General features: G+C 33.6%; 1 protein-coding gene across 2 annotated transcripts in view; it reads left to right on the plus strand.

Annotated features, from left to right (window-relative positions):
* LOC148274994 (uncharacterized) overlaps window positions 1-12,282 on the plus strand; it is a 267,174-nt gene extending 254,892 nt beyond the window's left edge. For both annotated transcript variants that reach the window (XM_088236327.1, XM_088236328.1), the window contains one exon: window positions 11,625-12,282. In XM_088236327.1, the coding sequence (XP_088092453.1) occupies window positions 11,625-11,680 (56 nt within the window). In that variant the 3' untranslated portion in view covers window positions 11,681-12,282. The remainder of the gene's footprint in view (window positions 1-11,624) is intronic.
* The last annotated feature ends 873 nt before the right edge of the window (window positions 12,283-13,155 follow it).

Consider the following 13,155-nt stretch of genomic DNA (forward strand, 5'->3'; position numbering starts at 1 on the left):
TTTATATAAAGACCGGAAAACATAATGAAATTATTCGATAAGAGTATCTTATTCTCATTTCGCCTCTACCGCGTACTCCTTGAGTGTGAATTGATGAAACATTACAGAACACTTCCCTTGATTGCAATTTTCAGTTAGTAGAAGGTATATGTAAGTACTAAGCACCTCACAATACTGGTGTAATTGAACAATTACCTGTCCGTGTGTTGCGGTTACCACTTCACCTTGTGCTGGCTCGCCAGGTATTCGGATTCAGGTTCAGACGTCGAGCTGTAGACGATGGGCGCGGCCGCCTTGTTCATTGAGAAACGGCCAATAAACCGATTACTGAATTAGTTACTTTTAAATCCATCTTGTGATTTTCAGTCATTGACGTTTTACTTTTTCGGATCATTAAACGATAAAGCTAATCTTGCTTCCTGGATCGATTTTTCTGAAATCAGCGAAAATATTTGTACGAAATTTGTGTTTGACACTCTGTTTTAAAGACAACTTGATATTTTAATACCCTCATTTAAACCGGATGGTGCAAAGGAAACTTTATTGGAACGCCAAATGCAGCGTACCACGATCATCTGTTACGTGAAGTAAGGTGATCAGTCTTGCGCTTCAGGTGCCAATCCAGGGGCAGTAAAATATCGCAATTTTTTAAAAAAGTTCACGTCGCCCCTTACAGGCGAATGCGCCAAACACTACTCTACGAGGCCGACACATCCCCACTCGATTTCACTTTACAAGATTTTTACTTGAGTAGCTGTCGAGTTGAAAATGCTCGTGCAGGGTTCTGATTATATTCCGCACACATAACTGTATTCTTTATCCGCCTGGACACAGTTAATTTAATTTTTCAACGCTTCTTGCCTTTAAACTTAAAATCACGGCTATTTTGAATAATTTGCGTCACTGTTTTCACAAAACGTACGTTTAGCTGGATACTTCGTGTTACGTACATAATATAATGATTGTATATAATAGAACACCTCCCCTAACTACAAAATGCACTCAATGATAGTACTTAGTACTGTTAGTAATGTTCTCGTTAACAACAATATTATATGGGTACTAGTACAATGTCCTAGTGCTAGCGTTAAATATTTTAAAGAGCTTTGTCTTAAGCTAATCTAGTCAGAGTGCCAATTTTACTTTTCGTTATTTGGTTCAAAGTACAAAAAATAAAAGTCCTCTATTCTGTGGTACAAAGCATGTGCCGCGTCAATCGTTTCGTTCGGTGCATAGGTTCTCAAACATATTTCGTCCACCGCCCACTTTGAGAGTAAGAGGGCCCCAATTTTTTAAATCTGAGATTAAAGATAATCTAATCTTAAAAATAGCTATTTCAATTTGAAAAAAAATCAACGTTCTGTATCCTATTTCTGAGTTCAAACTCACATTGTTAGAAGAATTTTTAAATAAGAGCAATTAAAACGCATACTTAATCACATTTGGGAGTGTTTTTATTAAAATTAAACCAAAGTATTGTAAAACTTATCTAATTTGAAAGATGAATCCGATGTACTTCAACTAGTTTGTTAATATCATTTTAAGTTTAATAAAAACTTGTTAGAACTTGGTCGCTACAAACACGGCTCACAAAACCAAAATCAAACTGAAACGGGTAGCAATAAGATCGAAATAAATAAATTTCTGTTTGAAATATTAGAAAATAATATTTATTCCTATTTTTTTTTAAATCAGCAATCACCCCCCATATTGCCTTAACGCCCCGAAATTTTCTCTGAGCCTTAAACTGCCCTCCTGAAGGCCTTCAGCGCCCACAAGGTGGTGTTATCGCCCACTTTGATAAATACTGATCTTTCTTTCTACCATCATCACACTCTTTAGGGGTGGTTCCCTCGCCTGCGCTGGTAGCGTGAGCTAATGATTTTTCTGGTTTTTAGCAATTAAAAAAAATAATTATCACTTTTGACATCAGCTGTAAAAGTTGAAGCAATTGCCTGTGAATTTTTTTTTTCCCATCTAAAATATTTAATTTTTTGCATGTGTAATGACTACACAGCACTATTATTTGCGGATGTTTTTGGCACAGTATGGTAATGGTCAAATTGAATAATTAACCGTAAATAATTATGTTAGCAACAAACCAGCTTGAAGAGATCTTTAAAAAATCGTAATTCAAATTCAAATTATTTATTCATTCACAAAGTAACATAACAAATAACAAAAGATTTAAGACGTTAAATTGGAACTTTATATCAAACCAAGAACCCTTTAGCAATGGTTCGACATTATTAAGGTATAATACTGTCTAATAGCAAGAGTATTTGCCTCTTAAACATAGTTTCACTAATGTGAAATATGTCGATCTCCAAAGTGATACTGTTCAGCTGCTTGACTGCTCTTCCAATCGGCACGACCAGAGGCAGGTTGGTTCTGAAAACCGGGAGGTAAAACAGTCTGTGCTGACGCTGTCGGAGATAGCCATCAGGAACATAAAAATTGATACTCTCTGAAACGGCCGAGTTATCGATGAAACCCCTTAACAGTCTGAAAAAATGGGTCAGTGTAGACCCATCCCTTCTAAGTTGCAAACTATTGGTCCCAAGCATACCCAAGAGGAACCCAGTGGGATAGAGCCACGGATAACTACCAATCTACTGACAATCAGGATTCGAACTACATACATACAAAAAAAATCAAAACAAACTTTCATTTTTTATTAAAAATGTACCTTTTATATCTAACGTATGTTTTTTTGTATCAATTAACTAACCAAACTGGTGACTGCTTAAATTGAAAATAAAGTCGGTTGGATTAGCGTTCCTCGTAAATAAATCTTCGCATTCCATACTCGACACTCTTTTGAACACTTTTTCTTATCGCTTTCATGTTGGTTCAACAGTAAACCCGACCACACTTTGTAAAACACTCATAACTTCACTCTAACTTGCTCTCCAGCTACCGTAACTCTATATAAAAAGCTTCCAGACCTTTTTATTTTAAGCGCTCAAAACTCGGTATCGGTTTTAAAACACGGGTCGTTATTAAAAAAAATAATCGTGTTTATCTTAAAGCGAACCCCTGTGCTCTCTTCTCTTTCAGGGGTGAGTCTACGTTAGTTCACGTGTTCATACTGATCCCTTTTGTGCTTATTGAGTACCACCATGGCTCCATAGTATGGGCCGTGGACCCAATTCCCAAGTAACGCACGTTAAGGGTCATACCCGGTTCTATCCCATTACAGTTTAAAAATTGTAAAATTGCGTATTATATTAGCGTAACATTTTAGGCGTTATTTTCGTGCACTTTATCTAAAGAATCTTTAAATTTGAAAAACTGACTTTCCATAGTGAGAGGAACTGTACCTACAATGTATGGTAGTTCATATTATGTGTTCATCGTACCATTTAGGTATCTAGATGTTTACTAGCTGAGATGGATATGTTTTCATCATCACTATGGCATCATCTGCGTGGCATGTGATGTTAAGGACCTTATTTCCCTTAGTAGATTCATCACTTTCTTATTTTTTAAAGCGTTTTTTTTATATAAATTTATTCTGCTATGTATATATTGTGCTATATATTATTTAGTTATAAAGGTGCTGAACTTGTCTTGTTTCTTTGTTGTTCTCAATATGTTTTTTTTTATGTTAATATTATTTATGTCCCGAATTGAGTTGTAACTCCTGGGAATGTAGTTCAATGTATTATACCTGTAAAATACTTTGCGTAATACGATTTAAATAAAAAAAAAAAAACAAAAAAACTGTTATAATAGACTTAAAGAACAGGTATGGTGCCTCTGTAATAATATTTTTACCGGATTAGCAAACCACCTGATATAAAAAGTCATAATTTCAATAAAGGCACTGAATTAAATGCGCTTGTTGAAAATACAACATTAGACAATCTGGAAATCTTAGAAATGAAAAAAAGCAATAATTTTTATGAAAAAATCATTCATAATTAAATAAAGAACATTTTTTCAACAGAACAGTCAGTCGCAAGAACAGAACAGTCACAAGACCAAGTGCAAATGATATTTTTTTAACTCCCTGACCCCTCATTCCATACCTCACAGACAAAATACTACTTGACATAAAGACGTATTACCTCCATATGTACTAAACTTATGTTAAATTATAAAATAGGATTTACATTCAATTCTAAATTATACCTCGATAAAGGAGCAAGTGTAGCTTCGAAATCGGTCGGTAATTATATTAAAAAAGTATTTAAAAACGAAGGGTTTTTATTTTAATTACAATATAAAGAATTTGTAATTTCAATACCGCGTATGAGCCAAAAAATCTAAATTGTTATTTTTTTTCGCGTTTTCAATTGAATGTGATAAGCCGCATTGATTGGTATATTTGAATTTCGAAATTGACCAATAGACTGCTTGCATTCGATTCAATTCAGTCCCGCGAATGAACCTTCCTTATACTTAGTGGTGGGGGTCAGTGCTATGCAAGATCCTGACTTCACTGCGACCTGTGAAGATCTGTTACGTAACAGGTCCTCGTGAATCCTCCCTAAGAAAGAGGTAAAGCAATACCGCGTATATCCCTAAATTCAATGCAGCGGATGAGACGAACTCAATTTGCGTAAAGGCGATTCCGCGAATACGCCATACATAACTGCCAGTTTAACTGCCACAATAGAGAAATATCACATACTAAGAATACCGATAAAATATTGGAAATGGATTTAAAATAATTAATTGTATTTTCAAAATCAATATGGGTTTTGTGGATGAATGTTTTCATACATAAATGTGAAAAAGATATTTAATAAAAATTCGTTGCTAGAAAAATGCAACGTGTTTCACCTTGGTTGTCGTAACGTCAAGGTTCATGATATTGTTCTAAACCAAGTTCAATGGCCGGGAACAAATAAACGTGAATCTTGACGTATTAGAGGCATGGCCAATGGAATGGCCGTTTTTGCGGGAATTCAAATTTACAAATATTTTTTATGCTACTAATAATTTAACTGTATATCATAGACCTTTATTACTTTAAAAATGTTAAAAAAAACTGATATTTCCCTATTTACTTCGTATAGACGCATACGATAGTAAAAATACGTTTTCTAATATAAATGAATAACACAAAATAAACTACATTTGAATTTAGTTTTTATCTTTTTTTATGAAATTGCAAGGTTTTTCGTCCCTCCTAAACATTTTGAGAAATGGTTCATCCGCGGTATTGAACTTACATAGACGATAAAATGGATAACCATAAAGTAGGTGTATAAATTTATGTTCAGATTTCCTGTATGGCTCCATACTAGCCTGTAGTCTTTATTTGCGTTTGTCTCACGCAAAGGGAGTTTAGGTTCGTTTCCCTACGAAATCACTGCTTATAAAATAAATCCGATGCTGTCGAGCTTGGGTGCTTCACAATTCGGGCGTCTTTTGCCCTTTGTGCAAAAAATATATCACGTTAATTGAATCCATTACCTGTTCAGCTCGGCTCGATACCCTTTCATCCTCAGGTGTTTGTTTCAGAACGACACACAGTGGAACATTTTCCCGTTTAATTAGATTGTTCTTTTGTGAAGTTTTCGTCGTTTACCGCCGGCGCTACAGCTAGAGCTCTTTTGTAAACAGGACTTGGACGTATTTTAAAAGAATTTCTAAATGTCGTTGCAATGCTTCGTTAGTACCCATTTCAACCTTGTTTCACCGTGATAAAATTGCGTCGTTTTAAGAGAATTCTTCGTGTTTTTTTAGTGCTCACGGCTCCTTTTAATTTAACGAGATTGTAGTGAAATTATTGTATTTTTAAAGATTTTATTGTACGTTTGTGCTATGTTCGCTTTAATTATTTTACTATAATAGAATATACTAAATTCTATAAAATAAAACATCTTTGGAATGCGCTGCCGTGTTAATGTTTCCTCATTGTTCATAGTAAGATTGAGATTTCGTTCTCAATACAACACAAATTTCTCAAGAGCGGGTATTTTTTAAGTAATGAATTAGTAATAATGAAGCTCTGCTCATACATATATTTTCATGCGCGGTAATCGTATAATATAGTTACATAAAACATGTTTTTTTTTACTATTAAAGGAGACTAGCCTTTGTGCTTGGAGATTGGGTTACACTGTAAGAGTTATTTAGTAGTTTGATGTTATTATTAGTTTTATTAGCATATAACCCTATTTTCGAAATAAATTTCTCCAATATTTAAAATGATTTCTCTACTGAATAATTTTGCAGTCCTTAGAAATATTTCTTCATAGAAGTACGAATGAGTCTTTTTTTACCAAATGAAACTAATATGCAGTTTTATAAGTCGGTAAATTACCTAACGAAACCTGCTGTATGTAGATATTTGTATACATTATTTTTAATTGAATTTAATCAAGAATCTTCTTCACGGATTCGTCTATTTCGGAATGTTCATTTTATCTCCGACTGTTGGTAGAATTTCAGCTGTTGTGTTTCCATCTTTAGTTTCCTGAAAACATAGAGCACTTTCAAACTTCGTTTTTAATTTAACTTCCTAACTTTTGTTTTGAAAGTTCAACTAGACGCTTCATTTTATCTAGAGATTTTGGAAAGAAATCACTATGATTATTTTGTTTAAATCAAATTAAACATAATTTTAACGAGTTTCTTATTTTTAGTTAGGGATTTCATAGTTTCTATTTATTAACATTACAGTTTTGTTTTCAATTAGTTTTTTTTTTTATAGATTTTTTTTCTCCTTCCCATTTTAAGACAGAAAACATATTTTTTTATAGTAAGTAAATATAACATACAAAATAAATACCATTTTATAATAATATTAGAGCACACGTAAGATTATGCTTATGTGTGCCCTAGTTCCAGATTTAAAAACAAATAATAAATATACCGTTAATACCTAAATCCCAAGTAAAACTAGAAGTCAACTTACGTTCTTCTACATTGCACAACAATTTCTCTGACACCTCCCGACCAATACAGATTAAGAATGTAGCCATCACCTTTCTTGGCCTGGCAATCCTACCACACTTCCATTAATCTGGGTTTTATTATATATATATATCCTAAGGCCTATATAGTATTGCTGCCTTTGAGCTAAAAAAGTATTAACTCCTCTCTGTAGAATCAGATCCTTATTGGAGTGTCTAGTATTATCTCTATGACGAATCGTTGCGTATTTTTCCCTGTTGAGATGCGTGACCGCTATTGACCTTAATATATATTCTGTTGACGGATATCCTGTACTTGAAATTCTTTGAAGAGTGAATCACTTGAATATCGTTATGTTTTTTTTAAATATAACTCTTATCAATGATTTTTGGGCAATAGCTGCTGAAGCCACAGATTTTTTAGTTCAGTTTCCCCAGCCAATCAGACCGTACGTCAGTATTGAATTTACCAACCCATAATACAATTGTTTTATTTCTTTTATCCTAAGTATATTTCTTTAAGGTATGAAAAAATTAATCATACCTGTTATTTTATTAGAAATACTTATATACTTATATAAGGTATTCCTTCAAGTGCCAAGGAAATATTTTTGTATTAAAGCTGAAATTAAAGATGTAAGCTAGTGGAGCTGCAGTGTGACTATGAATATATTTTGATAGTTTTGAGCTAATATTATCTGGTCCTCAATTCGAGGCAATTTTTCGTCTTCACGATTTCATCGGGAGTAATTGCTACTGAATCCAATTTATGTAGTGAAGGGATATTAGTAATTTTATTTTCTAGGACGTTTTCTTTGAGTTTAATTTTGTTAGGTATATAATGTGCAAGGGAGTTACTAATGCATATAAAATAAACGTTAGCATGATAAGCTATTAATTTACTATCCGGAATTACATTATTACCATTGTAAGAGAGGTTCCCATTATTTCCCCAACTATTTTCCACATTTTACGAGAGTTGCAGTATAGTATTTTTCTTTAATAATTTTCTTATACTTTCTTACTAATCTTTTGCAAAAAAATATGTTGCCGTATATTTTTGAAATTTTAATTAATTAATTTATATTATTAAGGTTTAACAATCCAAAATTCGTGTAGTTAAATATCTGACACAATTGTTTTAATCTACTGCATTGTGTATTACCTACGTATAATTTTAATAGAAAATCGTGACGTACCGTACCGTAACGTAAAGCGTATGTAATAAAAAATATATAGGTACCTAAAACGCAACACTTCATCATAACTTCATTTTTCATTTTTTTTATTATTTTTTATTTAATTTAATTTTAATTAATAAAAAATAAAAAAATTGCACCACAACAGACCAGGAGGCCCAATTACAGTAGTGAATTACATCACAGAACACCCAGGCTTGAGAAAAATATTTTTTTTGTGTTCTCTCCGGAAATCGAACCCGGAACCTTCCGTGTGTGAGTCAAACATCTTGACCACTACACCACGGAGGCCGCCAATAAATCACTAAATCATAACAAATGATAAAAGCAATAGACAGAAATAATAAAAATACCACCTTTTAACTTTTTTTCTTATTATTTTAACTACACTACGTTTATTTAGCTGAAAAACTGGTGATATAAAAACTAAATCTTCTCGAATATGTTTCAAAAACCTTCTATAAAAACCCTCCGTAGGAAATTCTTGCGTAGAGTATGCAAGTTATTTGAGGAATTTGAGGTTCTAGGTATGAGACAAATTTCCATACATAAAACGATATGCATATCTATCGAAGTTCTATCTTGCCAAACTTTCACTTTCTCACCCGTAGAAATATTATGTTGTTAGGACTAAAGTATTCATGAGTTACCAATAACAATTTTAACTCAAAGTGTGAATTTGTATTTAAATGTCTGCCTTAAACCACTAATTCCTTAGACATTTTCAGACAGTCCACAATACAAAGAAAACTATCCAATGTATAATAAATATTTAACACTGTTTTTTTATTATGGGAGTTACACTAATTGACCATGCTTACTGAAATGTATCGGACAGTTTTCTATCTAAAATAAAACCAATATCTATTGAAGAAACCACTGAAAGGAAAATATTTTTTAGTTTGTAGTTAGATTGTTTAGGTGTGTTTCGTCCCGAGAAAGATATTATCTTACGTGATTATGGTTCTTAAAAAACTGTATTCTTCGTTAATTTCATACGACCAAACACAAAAACGGTAAAGTAATTAATTATTGGCGTAACCAATTGATTATTATCGCAGAAAATGAATAAACTTTTCGTATTTTTAAAAAGTATCTCTCTGACCTAATTTCTTAAAGTGCTAAGTCGGAGCTTTTCCCTCTTATCTTGCTTGAATCCCGATACGGGGTACTTTGTATTATATTTTAGAGCTCGTGAATTTACTCTCAGAAACCTTTTGTTAAAATATTCTTCCATAAAAGTACACTGTACTTCAGACACGGCTCCTGAATTACCATAAATGAGAAAGGTGAATACTTAAGAAGTAACTTTTATATCGCCGTCAACAAGTCATCACTCTGAGTGGCTCTTACATTTCTCGGATTAAATTTCTGTTCACTGCTAAATTATTTTCAAAGACATTGCAAAGATCCTTCTGCTGAAACACCCGATACCTGTGTATTACAATTGCAAATATCATGTTTTACCTGTATTGTAAGGTAGTAAAGTTAACAAAAGATACAGAAATGTGTTTGAAAATATCTAATCAACTCGATTTTTTACCATAATTTCGTACATAAATTTGTTTTTCGTAACATAATGTTTCTTCCATGGTTTTTAAGCAATTAAAAACAACACATTTTTTAAATATATTTTCGGAACCAGATTCTAGATTTTTTCTCAATTCACAGTTTCTTAATTTAGAGAAAGTCCCCTTAACATTGCACACGTACCGCGTACAATAAAAAATGCTCATTTCCGAACGAGAAAAGTTGCCCATAGGAGATATCTTTAATCTGGTAGTCTTGACATACGAGTATAAGTGCTTTAAAAAGATACTCTAGGAATACATAATATCTTTTTTATTTGATTATGGAATAGTGGGATACCACCCTTAAGGGGATTTTCACAAAAATGGCGCTTAATAGATTATCCATACTAATAATAATAATGAGAAGTAAATTCTTATCTGAAATAAAATTGATTGGACATCATCAATTCGCAAGTCCACAGATATATTATAAAGGGTTCTTTAAAAGGAAGCTTGATTTTATAATGTAAATAAAACAAGTTGCGTGTGAGATTTCCACTCTATTTGTTTTTTGAAAGTATTTTTTAGGGCATTAAGTGTGAAATATAACGTCGTTCAAATGTCCTCTGCTTGGTGACACGTATTCAATTTTCAATGACTTCGTCGCATAAATCTGGCTGAATTTGCTAAATGGCGTTTGTTATGTTGTTTTTGAGGGCGTCGATTGTTTGCGGGTTATTTGCAAAGATTTTTGATTTAAGATAACCCCGAAAGAAAAGGTCGAGAGGCATTAAATCGCACGTACGCGGTGGCCAGTTCACGTCACTGCCACGCGAGATAACCATGCCCTTTCAATTGCTCGTTCAGGGTGTCCATCGTGGTATGTACTGTGTGGCACGTAGCACCATCCTGTTGGAACCACATGTTATCGGTATTCATATAATCCAATCCAGGCCACAAGAAGTTAGTTACCATAGATCTGTAGCGCTCGCCGTTGACGGTTATGACAATGCCAGTTTCATTTTGGAAGAAGTACGGACCGGTGATTCCGCCAGACTAAACGGTGACTTCCTTGGGATGTATTTGGTGCTCGTGAATCTCTTATGGATTGGTATCGCCCTTAATCCTACAATTTTGCTTGTTCACATATCCATTCATCCGAAAATGGACTTCGTCGCCAAAGATGATTTTTTCGGCAAAATTTGGGACAACTTCCAACTGCTCCATAGCCCAATCAGGGAATACATGGCATTGTTTTTGGTCGTTTACCTTAAGTCCTGACGCAAAATTCGCCAAGGTGAAGTCGCAGAAAGGCCAAGTTCTTGCGAACGGCGAGAAATTGACTGCCTTGGGTTTTCCCGTACACTCTTACGCACAACAACGGCATTTTCACTAGATCTTGCGATTCGGTGACGTATTGATGCTGGCTGATTATTTACCGAACCGGTTTATTCAAATTTGGCCACCAAACGTCGAATAGTCGAGTCGGCAGAACGGTTCTGGCGAGGATAAAAATCACGTATTGCGCGAAACGTTTCTCGAACGGAGTAGTGGCTTTGATAATAAAATTTGATGATTTGCGTATTCAAACTTATGTTATTCAGCGCTATAACCTTCCATGATAATTTGCGTACACTACTTAACAATTGACAATAAATTTGACAAATGTCACTTTAACAACATGGCTGTTATAACCCAACAACCGTCGAGAGTCCCTATTAAAAGACTATTTTTATGTACATGTAAATATTATTATATACCCATTATGAGGATCCGTTCAACAGTCGAGATGTTTAAAAATGTCTTATTTAGGACGGTATTTATTTTTCTTCCAGATTTTAGTTGAAAAAATAAATCAAACTATCCTAAATGTTAACGCTATATCTATACTTCTATACAGTATATACACATATTTTTCATGAACTAATTCGTCGTTTTGTTTATATTTACTGCCTTTCGTCTTAGGTTTATCTGATGTAAAAAATGTCACGTGAATTGTAACTATATGAAATTAATTCGTCTAATGTGTTTTTTTTTTACAGGACTGTGTAGTGCCCCCGCCAACAAGTTAACTGAGTCTTTTTCACAAGGTATGTGAGTAAATAATTATTTAGGTTGATACGACTCGTAAGCTAACTAACTAATAACTACACAGAACACACTATAAGTTAATAGGACGCATCGGATAATTTAATAATGTCAACGTCAACAATCGTTTTGTATGTTGTCAAAAATTATTGTTGGATCCTTTCTAGTCTATTAATACTTACATTATAGCAAGGTGACCAAATAGGAGTACAGTATTCTAGCTGGGGACGAACAAATGTTTTGTAAAGTTTTTCATATGTCTCTGCATGTTTAAATGGTTTCGATACCCGCATAATAAGTCCGACCATTTTATATGTTTTTTTCAGGACTGATTCAATATGAATATGAAACATTAGTTTCGTATCAATAATAACACCTAAGTCGCGAATTTGACTGTCTGTTATAGAGATCGGGGTATTATTTGGCGGCCTCCGTGGTGTAGTGGTCAAGACGCTTGACTCACGCACGGAAGGTTCCGGGTTCGATTCCCGGTGAGAACACAAAAATTAAAAATGTGATTTTTCTCAAGCCTGGGTGCTCTGTGATGTAATTCACCACTGTAATTAGGCCTCTTGGCCTGTTGTGGTGCAAAAAAAAAATGTAAAAAAAAAAGATATTGAAAGAGTAAGGAAAGCTGATCGTCGTTTGCTTGCGCGAAATACAAAATGAATGACATTTACTCATAATTAATTCCAGTAAATTTAAATATAAACAATTCCCTTGGGAGGAAATCCAGCCAATCTGCAAGCATTTAGACTTACTCAAACATTGTTTCAGTAAATTTTGATTAGAATACTGAAAAAGTCTGTCGAGATCTTCTTGCATTTTTGCAGTCAGTGTGAGATTTAATGCAGGCGTAAATTTTCATATCATCAGCAAAAGAGATGAATTTACAATACTTGAAACATTTGTTTATGTCATAAGTATTTGCATTAAATAGTAGAGGGCCTAGGTGAGAACCCTGTGGTACACCAGAAGGTATGGTTACAAAGTGTGAATTATAGCCTTCAATATTTACACTTTTTTCTAGGTATGATGTAAACCATTTGAGTAAATCCCCGTGGATACCCATGCACCGTCATTTATTAATTAAAATTTGATGATTTACCCTGTCAAATGCTTTGGAATAGTCGGTGTATATGACATCTGTCTGATTGTTACTAGGCATGTTTTGCAAAACAAAATTTGTGAAAATTGTAAGATTTGATAAAACTGACCGTTGTTTTAGGAAGCCGTGTTGTTGATTTGGGATATAATTCAAAATCAGGGGATATATGCGATCATATATTTTTAATACTAAATACCGACTAAAATGCTGAGATATACGAGTATGGCCCACTTTAAATACTTTACTAGTCCAGTCAAATTGACGAAAATAGATAATTGATTTAAGTAGTTTTAATGATTTAATTCTTCAAAAGTTGCCAGCAAATTTCTCCGCAAAAGCAATCGACAGCTTTTATGTCAGATGCATAGTTTTGTAGA

The sequence above is a fragment of the Micrasema longulum genome, unplaced genomic scaffold, assembly GCF_059751315.1.
Source record: "Micrasema longulum isolate JH-2025_06_02 unplaced genomic scaffold, ASM5975131v1 h1tg001534l, whole genome shotgun sequence".
In the NCBI taxonomy this organism is placed as follows: Eukaryota; Metazoa; Arthropoda; class Insecta; order Trichoptera; family Brachycentridae; genus Micrasema; species Micrasema longulum.